This window comes from Zonotrichia leucophrys, chromosome 10 (genome assembly GCF_028769735.1).
Source record: "Zonotrichia leucophrys gambelii isolate GWCS_2022_RI chromosome 10, RI_Zleu_2.0, whole genome shotgun sequence".
NCBI lineage: Eukaryota > Metazoa > Chordata > Aves > Passeriformes > Passerellidae > Zonotrichia > Zonotrichia leucophrys.
This window is the reverse complement of record NC_088180.1, coordinates 8,311,890-8,338,050: the sequence shown is the minus strand read 5'-3', so window position 1 is coordinate 8,338,050 and position 26,161 is coordinate 8,311,890. Positions and strand designations below refer to the sequence as shown.

The window sequence follows — 26,161 nt, the reverse complement described above, 5'->3', positions numbered from 1 at the left end:
ACGTTGTGCTTCACTTCAAAAGAAAGTTGCCCTTGAATCCCCCAAATTCAAGATTCTCTAAATGAGCAGTCATGTTGTGTCTGCATATTACAAACCCATAATTATATCTGAAGTCACACGCTTCAAAAGCTTTGTAATATTAAGAGTTTAGGTCTAATTTAAGCTATCAAGAGTTAAAGTTATGAGATGGCCTACTTTTTTCAAGAAACAAGCTATTAGTTTCTTAAACTCAAGCAAATGCAGTGAACTGGTTACCTTAATTTAGGAGGAATCCTACACAGATTGGCACACATTGCCAACTGTCTTACATTCTTATGGGTCAAGATCTTTGAGCTGAGGGACAGCCATTGTGAAAACATGAGGAGAGCAGCACCATAATTCATCTTATTGTTACTGTTTGCTTACTTTTTCCAGGGTGCCAAACTGAACCACTACCTGGTGGTTTTTATTCCTGGGTATCAAAGCAGTTCAGCTGTAGGAAGTAAATGGCAGCATAGGAATTTATATTAGAATTGATGCATACCTTCTATTCAAATAAAATAACAGTATAAGCAACAAAAACCTCTGGTCCTACTTAGTTTCACATAAAACAGGGAGAAATTCACCTGCTTCTGTGTTGTTATGCCAGTTTATAATCAGAAAAACCAACCAAAGCACACTATCTTGTAAGTTAGGGAGGTTATTTAAAACTCAAGACAGAGCTTTGTGGAGCTGATGAAGTTATTGCAGAGTTGCAGAGCAGTAAGAATCAATCAGTGCCATGAGGTGCAGTGCAGAGTGCAGTGCTGCATGAACTCCCTGGGTGTGTGTGTATCACTGCTCATCTCCTGCATGTTCCTGCTGGATGCCTCTCACAGCACCCAGGGCTAATCTCAAGGCAGCTTTACTGTAAATAGAGAGACTGGTTTTAAAACTGGGCCAGGGGAAAAAAAAAAAAAGTGCATTTCACATTTTACTAAAACTTTTTCAGGTTCAAACAGCTTAATTAGTACAGACATAAAATCCATTTAAAGCTTAGGTTTCTTGCAGTCATCTCAGAAACTACTGCTCCCTGGGAGTGTAAAAGGCAGACTGTTAAACTGATCTGGGTGTTCCCATCTTGCTTCCTGCGTTTTGGCTGACATCCTATTTTGCCATCACCATGCTGCTTACTGAGTCACTTCTCTCCGTCCAACTGTAGCTTCTATTTTTATCTAAGCAACAACAGTTTAATGTGCTTCTTTTGATTTTTTGGCACTAAACCAAATTCTAGATGCAATATTTGCATTTTGAGCAGGGAAACTGGATTTGTATTCCCTTAAGTGGACAAAGAAAAGGAATAAAAAAAATGGTATCAGCTGAATCGTTTTTTGCTCCACAATGAAATCACAAATTGTAAAGTAGGTCAATCATTACAGTTTCAACATCTGTATTTAGTAGAAGGAAAGCAATACCTAAAAAACATGAACTTTGAGGCTTATTTCAAATGCCAATTCATGAAAAGTTGCAAGAGAACATGTATCATGTAAAATACAACTGTCTCCACTCTATCCTTACATGGGTAAATAAGTGCTGAAATATCTGTGTAAAGCCGTAAGACTACCAGCGCTGCAATGGTTAGCAGTTTAAAAATAAGCCAGTTGTGGGAAGAGAACATTTTCTTTTTGCTGATCCCTAAACTAAAGGTGCTACTTTGTACCAACATGCTACAACTGGACAGGTCCTGAAAGCAAAGAGGACTTGGCTCAGCTAATGCCCTTAAGAGCACATCAATTTCTGTTTTCCTTTATATTACTATTTCCTACATTGTGATTACATTAAATGTGACTACATAAAAAAAACCCTGAAGTTGTACTATAATGGAACAAAAATGCCTAAAAGGAGCAGACCAAGTAATTTCCATTAGTTCATCTCTAGGTTTTTACATTTTTCCCTTGTTTAGCTGATGCTCTGCCTAAGCAAGCAAGTGTTAGAACAAACTGCATGACACAAGGCATGTATCTGAACAAAACAAAAATTTAAACCCCAACAAAGCAAAAGGATTTCTGTCAGGTGTTTCTGTTCATTTCTAAAAGAAAATAATTAGGAGAAAACAGCTCTTTCCGAATTAGTGTGTGGTGCTGAGTATAGAAGAGACACTTGGCTGTAACTGGAAGAGAATAGAAGGTTTCTATCTGGCCTTCACTCACCACCAGTGCAGTGATTTACTACCCTGGTAAAGATGCTGATAGAAACTTTGCAGAATTATATTGGAGACAAATGTCTGTTTTAAATTCCACCCTAGTCCCAGAGGGTAGCAAGGGCAATGTGGAGGTCAGACCTAGGCTAACTTCACAGGCACTGGCACCACAATGCAAAACCCATCCAAATACCCAGTTTGGGCAGCTGAAGGAGCCCTGTGTCACCCTAGAACAGAAAACAGCACACTTCATTTTACAGAGTATGTGAGAATCTCTTCCTGAGGTGTTTCCTTGGCAAATTTTCCAATACAAAATTTCCATGTATATAATTGGTTTCCACGCTTCCCTCACTGGTATTGATGACTTTCATCAAGGCTTTCCCAGCCAAGGGAACTTTGGAGATGGGAATGATGACCACCTTCATTATGGCTGCTCATTCAGAAGGAGCTCAGCAGCAGCCACATGGTTGAAGACACATGGACTGAAGGCTTTCATCAGCTTACTCTATTTCACCTTAGCTGTAAATATCATTCTGCAGTGACTCCACAGCTGCTGCTTTCTTTTCAAATGAAACCCAGTGTGTGTTAACAATGAAAAAGCACATTTATTTAGCTAATCCTCACCTCTTACTGAAGGCATATCATCCATGTGACAGTTGCAATTGAATATTGGGAAGTCTTAACTCCCAGGCCAAGACATCCTTCCCATTAAAGAGGTTGATGGCAGCTCTGCATTAAATTCCAGATGTGACAGCATTTTTATAGTACATAAATAAAAGTGTGTGCCAGAAATTTTATTTCAGGCCCTACACACAATACAATACAGGATGACATCCATAAGTTTCAATTTTAATTTGTTTAACAATCCAGCCTGACAAAGATTCAACTACTTGCACACTTCTGTACTGTTTTATACAGAGATTGGTTAGAGATGGAAAGCAGTAATTTGTGATAATAAATCACTTCCAGATGTTACTGGAAAACAACAGAGACCTTTTTAAGTCCTGCAGTAGGTATTTCAATGCCTATGACAGCTGCACTTGAAAAAACTTGAAAAAACAAAAGATGTTTGCACCTTTTGCTGACCAGATTTTTGCCGCAGTGTCACTTGGTTTATTCCTCTGTAATGTGTCTTCACAACAGAAACAAGTATCTTTGGGCTCAGCATTTATAGGGATGAAGTGTTATCCTTGTCAAACATACTGGTTTCTAAAATTTCCCCATTGACACCAAAATTTTTTCTGTTTGGGGTATTTCATGCTTTATTTCATAATCTCAAATATGTATTGTACTTAGAAACTTTGGCAATATACTTTCAAGGGCTCTTATGCCTCTTTTTCTATTCATATAGATAAAATAACACTTCTTTTCTGAGGAGAAATATAAAGTAGCTTTCAGCTTTCAGAAGGATTTTTACCAAATTGTTTAGAAGTCATTTAGTGCCTGACAAAACTGCAATGGGAACATGAAAGTCTCACTGGGAAAAGCCATCTCTATTCTGTGTGTGCACAGGTTCCACTCTGGTTTACACCCACCAGGCACAAGTTCTTCTTCCCTAAAACCATTGCAAGGAAAAGAACTGTTACATCATGTGCCCTTTGCTTCAGACCATAGTTGGACTTGTTGGAAAATAAACCAGAGATTGGAAAGTGCTGTGTGAGAGCTCTGACTCACTTTTGGGTGGAATCAGCAGGCATGCCACAGCTGCTGGAGTCAGGGAAAGCCCCTGCTAAAAGTACCATGCTGACTTATGAGACCACACTTCATGGGAACCTTTCACTGAGCATTCAGCCCTCAACACAATACTGTTGTCTGGGCTAGTGAGGTTTCATAAGCACCAAAACACTCAGAAAACTTTCAACAACCAATACTCAAACACTCATCTCCACACTGTGGTCAGGTGCCAATGGGCCTGACTGATGGTTTTTGAAAACCATGCTACTGACAAAGCTCTTGTATGCTGTAAATCTCCTCAAAAGATACCTATCAGTATCTATTTTTAATAGATATTGCACTTTCTCAGCTTTACTGTGGTTACAAAAACCCCAATCAAAAACAAACCAGAGAAGACTGTGGGACAGGGGTGGGCAAAAGTCTATATATTTAAAAAAAAAAAACACCTAGTCTAATTTTTGGTGAGTCTATTCTATTAAAAGACCACTAAATAAAATAAAACCAGACAAACAACTCTCCCATGTGTGGTTAGTATGTGATTTCTTCAAGGGCAAGAATTTTGGTCATTTACAAGTAGCACATTTTAAAAGTTTTGGTTTTGTTACTTACATTACAAACTGGGTAAGAGTGTAAAATAGGTGCTATCAGCAAGCCACCAGTGCAGCAATAAACCCTGCACCCATGGAAAAAGCAACCCCTCTCCCTCAAGGATAGATAACACTCAATTTCAAATATCCTGTTGTCTTAGAGGAACCTGCAAAAACCATAATGTTATGAATGAATGCCAGCACTGTCACCTAGGTCAGCCAATGGCCCTGATCCAGATAAATGAAGGTTAATTGGTGTTATTTTTAAATTCCAGAGAATATGTCAGTCTGTGCAGTTTTCCATGGGGCTGAAAAGACCTCATGGGCCAGGAATTAAAAATCTGCAACTGCTTGGGCAGTAATGAACTTGTAATTCAATATAAACCATCAAAATAGTCATTGTACATGTCTAGATGTATTTTATCTGGGCAAGTACTGAATTGCTTGATGTATGCAGTTTTTATTTCTCTTGCTTTCACCCAATTTGAAGACTTGACAGGATCTAGCTGAGTACATTTATCTTGTTACAGATCAGACTGACCTTAAGATTAAAAAAAACCAAAACAATCAGACTAATGAAACTCTAGAGCACCAGACCTTGGAAAGTACCTATTTAAAAACTTGAACAGTGAAATTTCAAACAGCATACTTGTTTGCTTACAAAATGTAAGTGTCTGCTTTCCCTCTCCCCTTCATTCAACCATCCTTCCAGGCTTGCACTGCATCTTTGAAGGCTACCAGAGCCATCCAGCCACTGGGCACCTCACAGAACAAAACAAGCTTCTGACAATCCCAGACACAGGACACTCACACCAAGTGCCAAAATTAACACTGCTGGAGCAGGGATAACACTGGTGTATTCACCATGTATCTGCTGAAAACAATTCTCCCTTGAGGGGGAAAGGCTGGCTCAGGGCTGCTGCTGGCAGGGAGTGAGGCAGGGACGGTGAGGGCAGCAGGCAAAGTGTCCCTGCATGGCAAGGGCAGCAGGCAGAGTGTCCCTGCACAGGGACGGCAGCAGGAAAAGTGTCCCTGCACAGTGGGGACAGCAGGCAGAGTGTCCCTGCATGGCAAGGGCAGCAGGCAGAGTGTCCCTGCATGGCAAGGGCAGCAGGCAGAGTGTCCCTGCACAGGGACGGCAGCAGGAAAAGTGTCCCTGCACAGTGGGGACAGCAGGCAGAGTGTCCCTGCACAGTGGGGACAGCAGGCAGAGTGTCCCTGTGTCCCTGCACTGTGGGGACAGCAGGCAGAGTGTCCCTGCACGGTGGGGACAGCAGGCAGAGTGTCCCTGTGTCCCTGCACGGTGGGGACAGCAGGCAGTGTCCCTGCACAGCACTGACCTGGAGTCACCCACCGGGCTGGGCTGGGCTGGAGCTCATTGGCTGCACGTGTGTTTGTAACACCCTGTACTGAGGATTCTTGGAACGTTCTTTCCAGAGAAGCACAGGGACAGGGCTCACCCTGCACAGCCACTTGCAGGCCAATCTCCCCAGCAGCAGCAGCATCCTGCTCCTCGAGATAAACTATCAGGTTATACAAGAGGAAAGGATCCAAAGCCTGCTCGCGTGCTCTGAAATCAGGTGACCCGTGAGTCAAGGGACAGAGTAATAAATTATTAGGAAAAACAAAACACTACACTAAAAATAGTGAACATGAGCAGCACATGAAGAATAACAGTTTTTATCCAGTCAAAGCTCAAGGCCCTCCCCAGCCTCTTTTGTATCTGGGCAAAACAAATTGCCATGGGAAAAGGCAGACAAACAAATAAAAGCTTACTTTAGTTACTCCTTGATAATTCACAACTATATATTTAATTAAAAGTAAACAGCAGGGGAAAAAGCCCAGAAAGCTGAGTTTTGAACCAGCAGAAAAAGTATGAATGCCCAAAGTAAATATCCAATGCAACTTCAATCAGAAAATACCAAAATTACTTTCTTTCAGGAAAAATTGTTCCAAGATGAATTCAGCTCAGATATACCAAAAGCTTAACTTCAGCTACTAACACAGTTCAGGCAACATTAAGGATTTGCCCACTTGTCAGGTTTAACAGATCTAATAAATTATTGTGAATGCTCAAGTTAAGCATCAGGTAAAAAAACAAAAGCCCTTCACAAACATTCCAGAATCCAACTGCCTGATACTCATAACTTATTTTGTCAACCCTCCCATTAGCAAAACCATTATACAGAGATTTTCTACTAGAAATCAATAAAGAAAATAAATTTTGTTATTATCAGGGGACAACAATGCATAATTTTGTTGGAGAAAGAGGATTTTTTTCTAAGAGATAAGAAAACAGCAAGCACAGAAGAGTAGTCAAAAAGACTTAAAGTTTCCATTTAGAAGTATCTGATTACATTGGCTATTACTGTAAACAGCTGGTTTTTTGCAATCACTTATCTTCAAGAACTAATAAAAAACACATCTGAGAGATTTTTAGCACAGAACATTTTATTCTTACCATCTGAATTAGTGGCTGAAGAAAGTTCTGAAAGCATCAGAATCTGGCATGAGAACCCAGACAGCAAGGAACCTGCCCTCTTTATCCCCAGAAAAACATGCAAACTGGGTTCACCTCCTTGCTGGGCTGAATCCCTAGCAAACAGCTTTCAGAGAATTGCTTTTAGCATGAGCTGGTTTTCCTCTCGAGTATGGAAAAACGTTTGTCTGAAATCCAAAGATTTTCCTCAGAGATAAATTCCTCACAGACCAAGCTGGAAGCTTGCCCTGCCAGTGGGGACCTCTGGGCTGGGCACTGCCCACGTGAATGCCACAGCGAGCAGATGGCACTGCCTTATCTGCCTGCCCAGGGCAGAGCCAGCACTGCCCGCAGGATTTCTCACAGAATCTGTGTGAAAAAGGCACACACAAGATTATGCCTCATCACCACCCAGCCTTGTAAGGTACCTCTGGTTGGTGCCTAACAGGAAACCATATTTTCCTGTTCTTTTTGTCTCTTAAAATATCATCTTTCATAACAAGAAAATTACCTTTTTTTCTTCTCCTTTCAAGATCCTCCATGGCTTACCAGCATTCCTGTTGTCACCCACTCACTACTGCAGCAAACTGGCCTGTGATTACTTTAATCACCAGTCCTCACTCCCCCTGTGTTGTTCTACACTCTTGATTAAAATGACTCTGCTTTGCAGCTTCTCCATTACGGTGATAAAGGCTTGTTAGCCTGTGGGAGCACAGTTTATCTGTCTCCATCAGTATTATCCCTTTGTCTCCACACAGTCCTCTGTTGGAAGCCATTGATTTAGCGTTTGATACTTGCATAAGGTCTGAGGTGAGGACAGTCTTTTGTTCCATGCTTGTAGAGTACCCAGTAAAGTACAGATACCCAAGTGGGAGTCTTAATTTGTACAACAGATAACAAATAACGCCATGAATTTGCTTCCCTTCTCTTTAAGTCCTCTTATGACTGAGTTACACACCTGGAGGAGGAAGAAGTCCTTGATCCATCTGACACAGCAACACAAAACAGTGAGCAAACACAGCCTGAGAATACAGAGGCTTGGTGCACAACTACATGAAGTACTTCCTTCACTCTGTAAAGAAGCCACTGCTGTAGTCAAGACCCACAAGCACAGATGTACCTCACAAACACAGCAAAAGCTGAGGAATCTACATGTCCTTAACAGCACTGATAAAAGAGACAACAGGTTGTTCCTGCTGTATGAGAAGTGACTTGAACTCAGTTATATACACAGCTCTGTTCATGACTTCCTAAATGAAACCCCACCCTCCATGGTACTTTCAGTGCCATGAAGCTTAGTCTAAAACAACAATCTTTCAGATGTCTTACCCTAAAAAGAGATAGTGATATATTCTCGTTTGAATTTAACTACAGTAGGTACAGCACCCACAGAGTAACTTCACTATAAAAATAAGAGAGCACTTGGGGCACTTCCATCACATGCATCCTGCTCACACAGCCCAAGGGCAGCGGGAGCCAGAGGAGAAGTCACATCCACCCCACCACAGGCTCCTCCTCACCCCTACCATGCCCAGGTCAAAGGCAGAGAGCTTCTTACCTCCTGCTCCCTTTCTCCTTTGTGATGCCATTCAAGTTGCATGAGGCAATTTTCATGTTTAGTTAAATGGAAAGCATTCAGAGAGATCTGCTCAGATTATGAACTTCTGCATTTAAACTGATGTTTTAACTGCCAGGCATTTTAAATTATACAGTACTTCAGACATCTTTTGGAAAGATGTTATAGGAACTCCAATACACAAGGCCTCTAGGAATTCATATCCACATATTCTTAGTTTACCTTTTCTCCTTCTCCAGCTGGTTTGCTTTGCCTTTTAAAATTTGTTTTAAAGTCATAAAACCAACAAGTTATCTTGAGTTTCATAAACTTTGCTAAAACTGGAGAGTAAAACGTGTTAGTTGCCATGGCAGTAGTGAGGAGTTGCTGGGTCAGGATGTAGAGAACTTCTCTTGTTCTGTCTCATCATTTGCATCAGAAGTTCAGCCATCTGTTATTAACTATTTAACAACAGTCTTGCTTGTTAGCACTGGTGCTTGCTATTTAAGTCTTCCCACCTTCAGCCCTTTTGAAAAATCTCCTAATTAAAGGAAATTCATCTGAGGGCTCAGTTATCTTTCAGGTAGGACGACCACCATTACTTCAGGTTGGCCAATATTCTCCTTTCTCACCAAGGCAAAAACAAACACTTATGCAGACACCAACCTCTAGAAGCAGCAGCTTTATTGTTAGACAGCAATTTGAAAAGAATTTCATCAGACAGTAGATGATGTGGCTGAACTCCAAGAGAGGCTATATCCCTCCATTTAAGTACACTCCACTCTACATTATCTTTCCAAAGTTCCACAGCATCCCTCAATCTTCTTTATCCCAACTTCTTGATATAGCAAGAGAAAAGTTTTGTAGTTTTATTTCAGAGGATGAATAGCATTGATTCATCCATGTGTTGTTAACAAGTAAATACTGTCTTTCATCCTCTGAGAGAATCTGAAATATGTTTGCCTACTTGCTGCATACATGAAGAAAACAAAACTTAGTTATTAATTTCCAAGCATAGAATTTTGGAGTTAAAAGCATTTTACCTTATCTTTACTCTGCTATCTTCATTTAAATCTGCATAACCTAAAGAAAAATACTCGGAGTCTCATTCTAGGAAAGCAGGCCAGTCTTGTTGCTCCTCACTCATCACACCCTCAATAAGAAAGTGGGAGGCCGTACAGTGACAAAAGGGAACAATGCATCTCACTGTTCCTAAAACTACTTCATAAAAAAACACACAGAAAAAAAAACCCACCAAAAAAATCCCCAAAAAATCAAGACCCAGTACAATCAAAAGCAAGGAAGAGGCCTCCAGCAGGAAGTCCTTGTTTCAGTCATTTAACACCCTAACATATGTTAAGAGCACTCTGTTCACAGGTACACCCAGCGAAACTCAGATCCTCCAAAATTACAAAGTGGAAGAAAATTTTGAAAAATACTTATGTGGAATACAGAGAGTTGCAGGGCATCAGAAGACACATCCCAATAACAAGACTATTTTCCAGGCTGGTCTGTCTTTCATGATGACAAGCAGACCAGCAGCCTGTTATATGCACAAATACTTTCAGAGCAGCAGAACACGGCTCAGAGACAGCACAGGCTGAGATGCCTTCTCAGGCTAAAAAAATGAGAGATTGGGTAGATACAACCACACATGCATAGGACAGATCTGATATAATACAAGGGTTTAGAGATCCAGAACAAGAACACAGTGTCATTACTTGTGATTCAAAAGAGAATGATGCAACTGAACAGTCTAGAAGTGCCTGAAAAGATTTTCCTCTTAGCACATTCAGGAAAATTCCCCTTTACAGATATTTTTGACTTCACGTGTGAAGGCTTGGAGAAATATGTCCAGGGCAGCTTTCTCACTATCAGACCACATCAACTTGAGAGGCTTCCTTCAACTCCAACAAGAATGTGAACACTGATGGCATAACTAAACTCAAGATAAATAATCCTGGGGAAGAACTATTAAGCACATTTTCTGCCTACCTGTAAGGCACCTACAATGCCACTAAGCTGCAATTTTTTTTCCCCAAAATAAGTGAAAAACAAGAAAATGAGAAACAAACCTAAGAGTGCAAATGCACTGATAATTATAAAGCTTGTAAAAAGCAATAACAGTGAGAAGAGATAGAAACACCCAAGAATTCAATAATTTTATTTTAATGGACAAGACATTCAACATTATAGTATGCAGGTTAAGTAGGAGCTGATATTCCTATAGCTTTATTACAACATCATGTCAGTTAGAAATCACACCTACAAGCTGAACACTTCTGCAGCTCTGCTGCTAGAACAGAACTATCAGGGTAATGAAAAAAGCACACAGGAGAAAAAGCACAGGACTTGTTAGGAAGTGTCCTCAGGTGAGGAATGCAGATTAAGAATTCCATTATTTTATCTGAAATACAGAAAAAGACAAAACAAAAAGCCCAGAGCAAACTATTTTCATAACATCTGACCTCTTCTACTGCAGCTTCTTTTTTGTACTCATCTTCTCTTTGTGCTACTTGATCTCCCAAAACTTTGATGATACAAACCATTCATTGTCATCTAAGTGGTGGGTAATATATCTTGTGGAACTTTGTCAGAACATGTCTGACCACCCAAAATCCTCCTCCTAGCTAGTAAGGCTACCTCCAGCTTCAGTAGGTTTCAGTATATGCAGCCCCAATTATTGAGAGGGTGGGGTGGAGGGAGAGGCATAAGGCTGGCAGACCAAAGGCACAGACTGTACTTCTTCCTGAGAAATGCAAGGAGCTCTGAGAGATGAACTGATGATGGTGGAGCAGCATGAAGCTCCTCGGGTCATTTTTCCAATGCTATTAACCTTCACCTACAACGCCTGCCCTTAAGTGGTTAAACAGTAACCTGCAAAAGTAAAAAAGTTACAAAAGAGACAATATATGCTTCCCATTTAAAAAAAATTCTGGGAGAGTGGCCAGGCCCATAAAATTGTTTTTAAATTTTATTTGGGAGGATAAATGAGGACATTACAACTTTCAAGCTGTGTAAAAGACTGCACTTTAAAATGGACACCAAAGCCTACTATGGAATTTTGAATGCATAAAACAAAAGAACTTTTTTGATAGTTTTAGAATTGAACTGTGTCACACAGCACAATTCAGCTATTTACAAGTTTCTGTGCTGTAAATCATGTTATTAAGCTCTAATAGTTTTCTGGTACTCCAAATAATAAAACTTTACATAGGGTCAAAACTGAAAGGCTTAACAGAATTTTAGCCAAGAATCTAGTTTGCCCGCCTCTTCCCTAATATATGGCAATTTTCCACATAGCAAAATGGCAGACTCACATATTTAAAATTTAATCTATGTAATTATGAAATTTCACTTTGTCCTCTCAAAATTCCTTACTACTTTACAAAGCAGTGCTTCAGTGATTCAAAGCCAATATTCCCACACAAAACACAAGAGTACACTAGTGGAGTCATTCCTCCTCCCGTGCCAGGAGGGGGTCATCCAATGTCAGCAAGCTCACTTAAATTAGAGCTCTTGCACTTTTCAGAGGAATATCAACAAGCTCTAGACAGACACAGGATGAATATATATATATATATATATATATATATGCAAGTACTTGGTCAGAGCAACACTGACATTTGTAGATAACAAGTTAGCATAAAAAGCAATAGATAATCCTCAATTCTTCACTGAGTTCAGTATAACATTAATTAGCTTTTTATACCATATAGTTGAGCAACCAGTAAGATGCTAATTAAAAATACATATTTGTATTGCCCCCAAAGCTGACATATTTGCATCAGCTTCATTTGCCCCAAGACAAACAAGTAGTGGCAAAGGGCTAATAATGTTTCATGCATTGTTTCTAGCAGAAATCAAAATACTGTAATAGTTTCCTCCTGCTGGAGGAAAAAAAAGAGGAGAGAGAAACTTGACCTACATAACAAGGCACAGAAGAAACTCAGTTAAGCTTCAGGGTGTTTTTGGGAGGGGGAAGAGGTTGGTTTTTTTTTCTCATAACAATGAAGAGTCAAACAGTTACATATGGCTACACTAACTACAACTGTTAGCACAGCTGACACTTACCCAGCGTCTCACTTTTAAGGCTTAAAAATCCTCCCCTCCTGTTCCAGGACATTTAATACTCTTGCCCTAACAAGCTAATGAATTAACCGAGTTAATTTTTAGGCTGTCCATTACTTTCCTTTAAGGGAACGTTAGAAAACGAAAACGAAAAGCCAACCCCCAACTCAGAGAAATTCAGCCTTTCATAGGCTCAGTACACGGAAGGAAAGGAAGAATGTCTGGTTCGGGTTTCTAAAGGAACTGTTTACAGACTCAGCCGGAGAGGCAAACTTTGCTACACACTCAGTATAGGTGGGTTTCGAATCACCTTTCTCGGACAAGCACCGCCAACAGCTGCCGACTGCCCTGAGTTACACAGCTTGAACTTGTTCCACGCCTTGCAGCCTGTCCGGGCCGGTGCCACCGGCCCTCCAGCCTCCCCCCGCCGCTCCGCCCGGCCCCCTCCCCGGCACCCCGGGCCGGGCCGGGCCGTCCCGAGGCGCGGGGCTCGCTGCCGTACACACCTTGTCCGCTCGGCCCGGCGCTCCTGCAGCGAGCCCCGCAGCGCCGGCGCGGGCGGCTGGGTGCCCAGGGCATCCTCCACAAAGGAGGCAGAGTAGGGGCGCGCATAGCAACAGGGCCGGCCGCCGATTGGCCCCGCGGCCGAGCGCCGGCCCCTCGGCACGGCCCGGCCCGGCCCCCGCGCCCGCCCGGGCCAGGTGAGCGGGGCGGGCCCGCCGCACGCAAACCACCGGGGCCGCGCTCTGCAACCGGGACCGGCGTTACCGGGACCCCGCGGAGGGGATGCCCGGAGCCGCTCCCCTGCCCCGGGCACGCTGGCACCGCGCTGCCCGCAGCAGCAGCGGGAGCAGCCGATGCGTGTCTGCCTGTATGTCTGTCTGTGCGCTGGCACCGCGCTCCCCGCGGCAGCAGCCGTGTGTCAGCCTGTGTGTCTGTCTGTCTGTGCGCTGGCACCGCACACGCAATGTCCCCGCGCAGCAGCGCTCCGCAGAGCCAGCCCCAGCTGCGGGCTGTGAGGTGATGAATATTCACATCTGGAGCGGAAAAAGCCGCCAGCCCGTTCTCCTGCCAGGCAGCGTCAGCCAAGTTCCCACCGCTGTTTTTCCACTGCTCAGCCCACTCGGGAGTGGCTCGGCCGCCGCACTCCTGTGACCCTCCCGGAGCACACAGCGGGAACAGGATCCAGCTCTCCTTGCACTACTGCCGCTCTTACTTCAGTATTTGTAATGGGCACTTCTGAGGACTAATTTATGAGGATGTTTCAAGAGAGTAGTCTCAAAACAACATGTGCTATTTTAGATATAGTCTAAACAACGTACTGGCTACGTTAAACAATTTCATCCAGCTCTGACGTATTTATAAGTATTAAAGTCAGATGACAGTACCATATTAACATAATCAGTGCAAAAAACCTATCTCACTCCTAGCCTAACCACATCACAAAGCACGACTAAAACCCTTGTTCTGTAATTAGATACCATGGAACTATGAAAAGTCCAGATCAAACTAGACTACACAACCACATTCAAAACCCAGTACCACTCACTAACCCATTCAAGAGCATGGAAAACATGCCACTTCACAAAATTACTTTTCCCCACTCACAGTTTACATACCAGTATCATTTAGCTGTGGTTGCAAGAAAACAAAGTCTACACAAAATTTTTAAGTAGACGTTTTATCCGAGGAAGGTCAGATACCTTTTGTTAGCTGGCCCATTTAAAGATCTCACATACAGATAGTGCCTTACAGAGAGTTAGATGCAAAACATACCATTTCATTAGTCACTGACATTCAAGCTTCCTGTATATTTTATTTTACCTGTCTGCTTTCCAAGTATTTTTCCTTCATGGAACATTTACTTTTATAAAAACAACTGTCTGAAAAAGCAATTTCAGGTTTCCTTCATCAAGAAACTACCTAGCATTTGAGAAAAGTACTCAGACGATTTTCTATAAAACAGTTATTCAATATCTACAGGAGGAATGGGAGGAGTAAGAGCAATATTTATCACATTAGTAAACACAGTATGTTTAGTTTTGCTAGCAAGAGACAGGAGCAACAACACCCAAGTCAATTCCCACAGAGGCCAGCACAGACAGCATTCAGGAGCCACCAGGTGTTTTTACAGGCCAGCTAACAATGTTTTAGTGATGAGCAGCTGTCTCTAGATGACAGGCACACCTACCCACCATACTGCTCCTCAACAGTCTCCCCACACTGCACTGCTGCAGCACAACCACAAAGATCCTTTTCACACCACATATTCTCCAAGTACAGTAAAAGTAGGACAGCTTGTTGACACTCCAGCTTTTAAGGTTACAGTCCTAAACCAGCTGTAGGTGCACTGAGCTGAGCTCTATGCCTGTTTGTGGACAAACACCCCAGAAGTGAACTCATCCGGCCTAATAGCACAATAATTTTATAAACTGCAATATTAGAAATTCTACCAAAACAAAACCTACCTTGAAGGACATTACTCATTTATTGGATCTCTCACACTCCCACAAATTCCAGAGGCACAAGATGCTTTACAAGAGAATATGGTAGCACACAGAGGCATGCACAGGACTTTATCCTAGGCTGCATACTTCACCATCATAAAGTACCTGCACTTCAAATACTACTACTATGCTCACAGATCTAACACTGTGCAAAATGACAGGCAATAATCAAGATAACCAGAGTGTATTTTAACCCACCTTCTAAAAATGAACACTTCTAAAAATGAAACACTTCTAAAAATGAAAAAGGTGAGGTCTTCGTAACTGTGGATTTTATCCCAACACTTTGGGAATAAGCAGCCCTACACATTCTATAAAGCAGGAAATCAGAGCCAAGCATGCTTCATCTCAGTATCAAGTGAATTACACATCAATTCAGAGGCACTTGCCAATAGACATAATTGGCATCATCCCTACATTATAAAAAACACTCAATTCAACCTTTGAAGGGCCATACCAAAGCACAGGTTGTCTAGTAATGAGCCAGTTCAGAAAAACACTAATTCAGGTTCCAGCCCTCCCTTGTGCAGGAAAAGCAAGGTGTGCATGTGACCCCTAAGGAGCAAAGCCTAAGTGACTCCATAGCCCCTTATGTTTACACAGCCTAGTCATGGAGACAAGCTAAAAATAAAAATACACTTCCACTAACACATCCCTTCCTTGAAACAAACATTTTGGATTGAGTTACTAATTTGCAGAACACAAAACCACCAAGTGCTCTCATGTAGACAGCTTTATTCCCCTTCTCCCAGTACAGATGCTCAATTCCTCAGAGCAAAGCTGAGGTCAGTTCTTGATGCTTGCAATGCATGTTAAAGAGATGGTTAGATACACCACTCACACTCTGTGTATAGTTTTTCTCTTGCTTATGCCCAAACTCAAATTTCTTGAGTGAGAAAGGCTACCTACAGTCCACAGTACACCTAGAGAAGCTGAAAGCAAAATTAGTGCGTAACATAAAGCTGCTTAGATTTCATACTAGAAACTTACACAAGAATTAATTTTGCCAGTTCACAAAAAGTGTCCTAAAACATTTATAAAAGGCCACTACATTTTCTCAACATGAGGATGGGATGAAAGAACATACAATGCACATCAAGGACCATAACATTCATCTGCCATGGATCCAAAATACTTTCTCACAGCGAGTTGTTAATTCAGCAAGGCTCTGGTAGCAAACATCCAGAGGCAGCACAATAACAGCCAGTCATGACTGGCCTGAGTGCTTGGTGCAAGGTGAGCCAGGTGTGCATTCTAGCAGTTCTACACTGAACTTTGCCTTCAGACATTTCCACTATTATCAGCTACTCCTCCTGAACTAGCTATTTGGTTTTACTCCTCCACTTTTTACCAGCAGAGTCCTCAGAGGGGTCCTCCACACCTTGCTTGTGTTAGCACGGTGTAGGCAGTTACACCAGGAGTACTACTGCTAGTACAGCTATGGCAGAACCATTACCCAGGCCTATCCTCCAATAGTAGCTCTCCAGATACTTTGTTTCTCATGGTTTCCCCACAGTAAACAAAATTCCTCTGGCAATTCAAATAGCATGTGCTTCAAAAGGAAGAAGCTGTTTCCCCCTCAGATTGCAACAAAACAAAGTCATACTTTTCACTAAAAGGCAACTGAAGTGGGAAAACTTTCTATATATAGAAAATATACTTGAAGATCAATTTTAAAGACATTTACAGCAGAGAAAAAAGGGTTTACCTTTGAACAGAATGAGTGTTGGTATCAATCCCTCTAACCTAACTGCATTCCCAGTCCATGCTGACCTTCACAATTTTGTCCCTGTGCAGTTCCTACTGATAGGAAACTCCTCCTCTTTTGTTCCACATCACTCTACTGAAGTTTTTCCCTTCTTGATGCAACTATTCTCTTCTCCCCTTTCCTCAAATTCACCTACTTAATGAAAATTTTAAAAATAAAGAAAAGTAAACAGAAGTCTTGAAGATTCAGGAGTTCTAAAGATTCAGATCTAACATGCAAAGGAAATGCACCAGTACTTGTGACTTTACAGAAAACTGCACATTAAAAAAAGCATCAGCTCAACATATCAGAACTTCCCTCTCTGTTAACACAGAAGTTATGGCAAGGAGCCATCACAGACATTTACTCAGATTCTGCTCTTACACACCCTCTCTGCCCCCCAAGCCTGCAAACAAAGCCTTCCACCAAACTTGCTGACCTGCCTGAAGTGTGAGTTTGAGCCATGGTTTGTTTCACTGGCGTTGCTGGGCTGGTGCCCTGGCAGGGAATCAAGGAGAACAATACCTGGCAGGGGAGAAGGGCTTCCCATTGCTCTGAAAAAAACCAGGCTGACCACAGCAGCTCTTCCTGCACCTCTCCTTCCCTCGTCCCTCAGAAGAAACCAGCTGCCTCTCTACCACCTCCCATCATGGTGCTGACTGTACTGAGGATATGAAATAATACTTGCCACCCTCAATTTCACTGAAGTTCTGTGTCTCTTTTTGCCCTTCCTGCCACCATTACACAAAACAAGTTGATACTTGCACAGCATCCTATGAAAGAAGCTTGATTTGTTACAGCACAGAGAAGTGTGAAATACGTCCTAGAAATCCTGAAGGCTTATTAGTGGGCAAAAGGAATCCCTGCATACACAGCAAGCACCATTAAGAGGTTAAATTAGCACAAGCAGTCACCTGCTCATAGACTCCCTAAAGTAGTTCACTATCCAAAATGGACTTACTTAACAACCTGGTTCCCAGGGATCTTGATGGAAAAAAAAGATCACTAACTTGTGTAATGTAAAACAGATGACATTGCTCACGTGCAACCAGAGTCCCTGTTTCAGATATATTCTCCCTTTTTTATGCCACAGAAGAAAATCCAACTTGATTTTTCCTTAGAAAAAGCCAATGCGTTTGGGAAACACTTTGATCATTGCTAAGAGGGAAGCTCAGCTGCCCCATGGTTACTGGTACTACATCCCTGCACAGAGAGAGACTACATGCCCACGAAAGAAAAGTGGCCAAACCAAAATAAATGTGTATGGGGGAGAAGAGCTCCCCTCACTGCTCCTGAAGAAACAAAGTTGTTCAGAAGATTTCTCAGTGAGGCTATTTTGTTTGCCTTTATTCATTACAAGGACTGTTACAATCAGCTCAGACATTAAATGCCATTAGTATTTCATGTATGCAGAGTGCTCCTTCCCTGTGTGTCCAGCTGCCTCACACACAGCTCCCTCTCCAAATTATCCCCAAGAACATCTTCACACTACCCTATTACATCTTTGCATTTTGAGTCAATGTGATGGTGTAACACCATCCCAGACAGCAACTTGAAACAGCTTTGGTCCCAAAGCTAGCATGAAAAATCACTAGCCAAAGAACTGGTCAGGCCCATTTAACATAGAAGGAAATGTATTAGTACAAGTGACTTGGTCTTGGTCAGATTAACTCTGAATTGTTAAGAAAAGATGGAGAATTTTCATGACTTACAACTCAATTATTCTGTTTACAAGTAGCCTTTGTAAAAAAAAATCTCTTCCAATCTCAGTACAGCTCTGATTGCAGAGCAAGAATAACTCACATGGCTTCAGCCATGTGCTTGTAGCTGTAGTCATGCCACCCTGCACGAGACCAGCAGAAAAAGGAATAGGTAATGAAAGTGAAGTCTTCCAAAGTCCAGCTACCTACCCAGGTCCAAGAGGCACTCTTCTGTATTTGCATTCATCCTTAATTGCCTACTTATACATGGAGTTTTAGTACTGGGTAGTACAAAGGTAAGCATGCAACTGTACATGCACTTCTAAAACAATTTTAACTTAAAAACTGGCTTCTGTCTAAACATTACATTTAAATGACCTGCAAAGACTGAACAATTTACCACCTCCTTGAAAGACAATGATGTGAGACAATTTCAAAAAATCTAAAAAACATAGTTTATCAAGTATTACATTGGAATGGAGACAATAACTACCACTATATTTACAATTAAACTGCAAGACCTGATGGACTAAAAGAATAGCTGGACTGTTACCTTAAACTTATTGCTGAAAAGATAAAAGGTTATGGCTATTTCTCCACCAGTAAATGGCTGCTATTAGTAGAAGTCCATCAAAATACCAAAGAAACATTTTATAAACAGTGAAGCAGACAGAGCAAGTTCTTTTAACAAATGTCATATAGCTGGTTTGTTCTCGTCAGTTACTCTGTTTTCACAGAAGACTTCTAATTTTAATAAGTAGAATTTCATTTGGCAGCAAACTCTTGTCTCTCATGAGAATCTGTATTTATAAATGTTAGCTTATTTTTAAAAACATTTAGAAGCTGGCAGACCTCAGATCCAATAATAATGTCAACACTGCCCTTAACAGCAAAGTCCAACCTAATATGTTTCACCCCAGGGATCTGAACTGACATGCCAAAGTTTCTCACTGCAGCAAGTTAAGAATATGGTCAGAAGGGTCAGTTTATACACTCCAAGCCTATGGGCTTGGCATATCCACAGTCCCCAAAATATCCACCTAAATGCCACACCAGCAGCATCTCTTTTAGCAACAGCTAAAGGCAGCTAATATGGGCAACACCAAGCAAACTACCAAAAAATGGCAAAGTTGTTACCAGGATGGTTCTCTCTCAGAAACAGGTATGCCACGAAGAACCCTCACTGCTGAACAATGATAAAAGCACCCTTCCAACCCAAGAAATACTTTTGCAACAGGAAGACTTGCTTTGCTGTCAATAGCTAGGTACGAATTGCAGAACAGGTAAGAAAACGAAGCTGGGATTTCAAATTAAAACCTGAGATTTTCCATTCTACAAATAAATACACTTTAAATTTTTTGGTGCCTAAAATTTTTAAAAAGTTAAGCACCTAAAAGCTAAGAATTCTTCCAAGTAAAACGTTTGAGGTAGAAATTTAATAAAAAGAGTTTATACTGCCATTTTACAGGTGCAAGGACAGAACTGTATTGAAAGCATCTAGACTCCACCCTCAATTAAAAAACAAAGGCTCCTGTTCCTGTCCACTCATATCCTGTATCTATATGCTATCTGTTCTCAGGACAAATCTGCTCTCCCCAAAGAGTAGAGCTGGGTGGCTCCATGCCCCATTAAAGGAACGTGAGTACAGCACCTGTCAGTTTGCTTGGCTCGGTGGGGTTTTACCGTGAGCAGTTTCAGGTGTTGCTTCTCTCTGAGAACAAGCAGGTTCTATCGGCAGGCAGGAGGAGCAGGCTCCCGGCACACGCAGCTGGCCACACGTGCCCGGTTTGCCCGGGGGCTTCCTGGGGCAGGCACAGCGTCAGCCCGGCTCATCAGCACCCAACCTGCACTTACCTGTGGCAACCCAGCCCCGGGCGCTGCCCCAGCGCCTCTGGAGTGACAGCTCCACCGAGCAGGAAGCAGCTCATTTCCACTTTATTACTTTGTTGACTGCCTGCATCATTCTGCCGTGGAAAAGTTTAAGTGCTTTGTGACATTTCACTGAGGAGATACTACAAAATTAAAGTGTCTGGATCACGGTTCAATATAGGACACTAAAACAACACTCATCCTTTTTCAATATATATTTTCACTTCCTAATCTGCATACTCTGTAGCACGTCATCTTTGCTAAAAAGTTTTCCATAACATCTTCCCCAGTTAATATAGGGCATATTTTATGCTTATAAAAACAAGGGCCTTACCCACATCTCCTAAATTAACAACCAACTCCACAACTGAACACACTGGTTCAGCTCACTTCCCCTGAGTGCCATGCCTCCTCATCCTTCCTCCTAAAACTCTAAATTCCATCAACTGTTCATTAATCTCTCCTCCAGCTTTCCCCACAGACCGATCCCAAAATGCCTCAGCCATGTTTCCCACAGGAGGCAGTAAACAGACTTTTTGAACCAAGAGTTACCTCTTTCCACACCAACCTACCAAGTAATGTGGCAGAAGTTCCTTAACCCAGTTACTACAAACAGACCCTGAGGCACATAGCCAAGTTTGACTTGCAAAGAAGGAAGAAGACAAAAAGCAATCTTCAGTCTGCTTGTTCCTCTCTTGTAGACAGAAAGTAATTTCTGTAAATTAGGATCATCTCAAGGAGGGAATTAATGCTTCAGAAAGTAAGAAAGGACTGCTTTTTGTTTCATTTGTAAGTGAAAACAAAATAGTTTCTACACAGAGAACACAAATAGAGGAAAAACAAAGCAAGGCAATAAGAAAGTAAGAAAAGACTAGAATAAGGTGATAAAAACCAGCCAGCATGCATTTAGAGACAAACAAGCCTGTCCTCCTCCTTTAACTGATCATTCATGCAATGAGGGAGGAGGAAGGAGCAATAACTCCCAGCTATTTAGACTATAGCAAAACTTTTGATGTCTTGTAACATTTCCACAGTAAAATATGACTATAGTGTAGATTCATCTAAACCACAAGATGTTTTCCAGTTGTGCACCAAGTGTACTCTAAGAGTACATAACAAGCCTTCTGAGTTTGGCAGCAAGCTATCACTGACATTATGCAATGTTTTCATTAATGCTGATGGTGAAACAGTGTGTTTACACAGTTTATGAACAAAGCTGAGCTGGAAAACTTTGCAAGCTCTCTGCTACAAAGCCTTATTCTGTCTTCCAAACTCAATAAACTGCCGAAGCGACCAGAAGTCATTAGAACGAAGTTCAATAGAAGCAAGAGCAAAGCTCTGTACTTGAGAAAGGAAACAGCAGTCCAAACATGCAGCACGAAGCAGCTGACTAGGCAGCTGTACTGCAGAAACCAAATCGTGATGATATCATGGATCAAAGCCAGGTAACCCGATATGTTGTTACTGCAGAAAGAAAAAAACCCAAAAAACAACCAAAACTAACTCCAAACTCAAACATCACTCCAAAAACATGGCATGTAAGAAAGGCAGATTCTTCTCCCTGGCACCAGTGGAGGCTCAGCTGAAGAACCATGACCACTGTATTTTAACATGCTTCAAGAGTTCCCTTGAAGCACAGCGAAGGTAAAGCTGAGCAGCAGCCATCAGTTCTTGGGTTACTGTGTTCCCTCGACCCAGTACAGACAGTTCTGGGAATGTGCTCAGAGCAGCCACTGTCCTCCCACACTCAAACCCCACCTGAGGGCCATGTCCTGAGTGATGCTCATGAGATACATCCTGGGAGTGCCCCATGCCTTTGCCTGGCAAAGGAACAAGTCCACATGTTTACCTGTGCTTTCAAAGCTCTCGTCCTGCTCTCCCTCACCCACAGAACTGCTCTGCAGGTTTGCTATGCAGAGCTCCATATTCCATCCCCTCCACACTGCTCTCACACATTACACATCTATAGCTGCAATTTCCCAACTTGCCCTCCTAGAGAGGTAAGTACCTTAAGGCCAAATTCCCACGTTTTCTTCATTTCTGCCCATCTCTCTCACCTCCTTAAATTTAAACATTCTGTAGCTCTTCCCACTGATAAAAATAGTTGCACATTTAGATCTCCGCTTTCCTCTCCTGCATCATCCATCTTTGCTGGGGATAACAAGAACCTTACTGGTAGCTCAGCACAGGCTAAACCACACCTTTCCCAATGTGCCTGGGCATTACAATCTTCAGTGCAGTGTTGAGTTAAATTCTAACAAGAACTGCATCCCTCTGCTCCAAATTGATTCTGATATAATTATTTGTAAGAACAACAACAAGAAAAACCCCAACACATTGCAAGTCCATTTAAAGTCTGCTTCTTTATGTTTCACTTGGGGTGTGAACTTACAGTCTTCCCAGGATTTTGAGGCTCAGTAGAGCAGTGAAACCTGTGGCAAGCTGAGTGGTCTGCCTCTCCTCTGCCCTTTGCCATTAATCTGCGACGATTGGAAGCAGGTGACTGCACACTTGACTGCTTGTGTCCTGTGCTACAGCTGCTATGCAGAAAGCAGCACATGTAAACATTTGCATGATTCGTGCCTCCTAAGAGTCTCTGTGGGCTGCACATGGCATTTAGGCAGCACTTTCACAACCCCTTTGTGCACGGTGTTGCTCTGCTGTATTAGCACACAGTTAAGCTGGAGGGATCCACTAAAATGGCTGGAGATACGCTCCCACGTTTGGTAAGAGCCATTATTTACTTCAAGACTTTTTCATTAATTATCTTAGAAGAATTTCAAAACAACTTCTGAAGGATTTCGTCCAGTTCATGGTAAACACTTAACATTGTATAAGAATCTCAATTTATTATCTTCCAGCTTACAGGAAAAAAAAAAAAAAAAAGGAAAAAACCCACAAATAATACCCCAGCAACCTAATAACTTGCTTTCTGTACAAGTTTGGTTGCCTCCACAACAGGTTGGTTAAAAAAGGCATCTGATCACCTATCACATAGCAACTGAAAATGTTTGCAGTGTCCTAACTCCTTCTGCCTAAAAGTTAAAGAAAAGATTACACAAAGGTCATGTAGATGTGGAACCACTACATTAGAACATATTAAAGCTGCAAATATTGACTTGGGTTTTACCTGGCTGTTTTGAAATATAATTTTACCCTAACAGTAAACAGTTTTCAAACTTCAGTGTCTGGTATTAAAATCTAAAGATCCTACAAACAACCAGCCTTGCTGCAGTAGATAGTGTGAAGCTTTAAGCAGTTAAGAAACAAGGAAGAAAGCAATGAGAAAGGCCCATTTCAAAACCATGGTACTTAAACCCCATTAATTTATGATTGCTTCTGTACTATCTGTGCTATCATCACACCATATAATCCTTTCAGCACATACAAACAAGAAATCCACCTGAGAGTGGTCATGTATGCAGTGTCACTATTAGCAAACATGTCATTAACAAACCTAATTAGGATGTGTATGTCATGTAAGTGTTAGCATTTAATACACGAATATCAGCTATATAAAAGTGTTTCTCAAAACACCAAAGTGATTATAACAGAAATAGAACATGATTTTAAACTGAAAGAAACCAAGAATCAATAGAATCATCAAAACTTTAGGAAACATGGATTATTGTTATTAATTAACATTCTGAATATTACGATGAGCACTTCTAAAATTTTCTTCAAAAATGTCTTGCTTTAACACGAATCAATAATCACTGCTCTGTGGATCAAAATAGAAGTCATAACATATTTCCAACTCTAGGGGCATCAGCAGCTGTTGCTATACGGCAAAAGAGCTCAAGTGTTATAAACATATACGTAGACTGCCGTCTTGATTTTTCTGTAAAACCAGATGTCAGTAATCCGATGAGATGTAACCAAATAATCGTGAAAAATTTATATTTCACCACGCTTGTTATGAAACATCTCCATTATAACCGGGAAAAAAAAGCACTGTCAGTTTATAAAACAACACAGATGTAAGTTATGGTTATTTTCAGGGTGTTTTTCAGCTATATTTAGATATTTCTGTGCATCTGCTGGCTTTGTCTGTCGATGCCCGATTTGCCTTTGACCGACTCTCGGCTCGGCACTGCAGGACTGTGCTAACGAGCCGGCTGTGTCTGACACACGAACTGCAGCATTCCCACAGCAAAAGCACTCGGCTACGGCGTTTGTCTCCTTCCATCCAGCCGAGACAATGGGAAGCCGAAGGACAGGCAGGACACGGGGCTGGAGCCCCCCTTGGCGGGGCACCCTCCGCACCCCGCTCCCACTGGCATTCCCCGAGCTGAGCCCGAGTACCTGGGTCTTTTCCCACCCCCCAAAATGACAGGGGAGGGGGTAAGGAAACGGAGCGATAACATCGAAGCCAAACACCGGGCTACTTCTAATCCTACAGACAAAACAAACAAAAAGCAATGTACTGATAAGCCCTTTACCTCGTTCCGGCTTCATCTTCCCTGCTGCCTCAGCGAGGTCTGACAGGGCCGAGGTGCCGTGCGGCTGTCCCCGCGGAGCCGGGCTGTGGCTGCCCCGGCCGCCGGTGTCACTGTGGCCCCGGCAGCGGGCACGGCGGGCGGGAGGCGGCCCCGCCGCTACGGCAGCTGGGCCGGCGGGCCGGCCGGGGGAGGCTGCGCGCCGGCGGCCTCTGCCCGCGCCCGGCCAGGGTGTCCTTCCGTGACACGGCGCCGCGCGGGGCTATTTATAACCTGCTGGGGAAAAAAATCCCACAACAACAGACCTCGGCTCACCCCCGGCCGCGCCGGCTCTGAGTCACCGCGGCCCCGGGCGACGGCAGCCCCTGCCGGAGTCCCCTCCCTCCTGCCCGCCCGCCCGCCTGCCCCGAGGAAGGCAGCGAGCGGCCCCCCGCCCGCCCCGTCGGGGCCGCGGCCCCCGCCCCGTCACGGGCCGGCGGCTGGCGGCGGGGGGCTGCGCCGCACCTTCATGCCCGGCCCCGCCGCTGCCCCCGGGCTGCCGGGCCGTGCCCCCGCGCTGCGCCCCGGTCACACAGGCCGCCCCGCCCGCCCAGCGCGGCTCTCCATGGCTCTGCCTCCGGCCCTGCCTCCTCCTCCTCGCCGCTGACTAACTCCCCTCCTCTCCGCCGGGCACTCCCCGCCTCCCGCCGAGCGGGGCACACACATCACAGCCCGCCGGCGAGCACGGCACGGCACAGGGCAGGGCAGAGCGAGCCGAGGCAGCGCAGCTCAGCCGGGGGTACCCGCCACACTCGGCCTCCAGCGACCACCGCCCGCCGGGACCGCGGACCCCGCTGCGCCCGCCCCGCTCCGCACTCATCCCGCCCCCGGGCGGGCCTGCCCGGCCCACAGCAGCCCCACGTGCCGCACGGCGGCCAATGTCCCGCGCCCGCCCATCCGCCCGCCGTCGAGCAGCTCGGTTGTCACAGCAACAGAGCGCGGCCGCGGTACGGCGCGGTCCGGTCCCGCCCGGAGCGCGGTGCCCGCTGTCCCGGGACACCCGTGCCCTGCGCTGCAAACGGCGCCGCTGGGTTTATGGGTGTGCGCGAACGGCCTCGTCCCTTCGCCCCTAACCCCCCTCCAAGTGCTGTGGCAGCCGGGCTCCTGCCCCGGGGACGGGAGCGGCCCCTCGCTCGCTCACTCACCCGGCTCCGGCGGCGGCTGGCGCGGCCCCTCACCCGCGCCGTTCCCGCAGCGCCGCCAGCCGCTGCCCGGCCTCCTTCCCGCTGCCCCCCGCACACGTGTCCTGCCACGCGTGTACCCGCAGGAGCCCATGGCCGCCGGGGTTAAATGCTCGCGTGTCCGCAGAGCGGCGATCCCAGGTGTGAAGTGCCCG

At 43.8% G+C, this 26,161-nt stretch overlaps 1 protein-coding gene across 4 annotated transcripts in view; it reads right to left on the bottom strand.

Annotated features, from left to right (window-relative positions):
- Positions 1–25,612, bottom strand: part of ATOSA (atos homolog A) — a 47,618-nt gene extending 22,006 nt beyond the window's left edge. Inside the window, exons 1-2 of one of the 4 annotated variants that reach the window (XM_064721886.1) lie at positions 25,291–25,612; positions 24,790–25,059 (exon numbers count right to left, since the gene is read on the bottom strand). In XM_064721886.1, the coding sequence (XP_064577956.1) occupies positions 24,790–24,805 (16 nt within the window). In that variant the 5' untranslated portion in view covers positions 24,806–25,059; positions 25,291–25,612. Of the gene's footprint in view, positions 1–6,880; positions 7,007–13,030; positions 13,115–24,789; positions 25,197–25,290 lie in introns of those variants that run through there. The other 3 variants (XM_064721885.1, XM_064721884.1, XM_064721887.1) reach the window with 3 other exon arrangements.
- Positions 25,613–26,161: the final 549 nt, after the last annotated feature.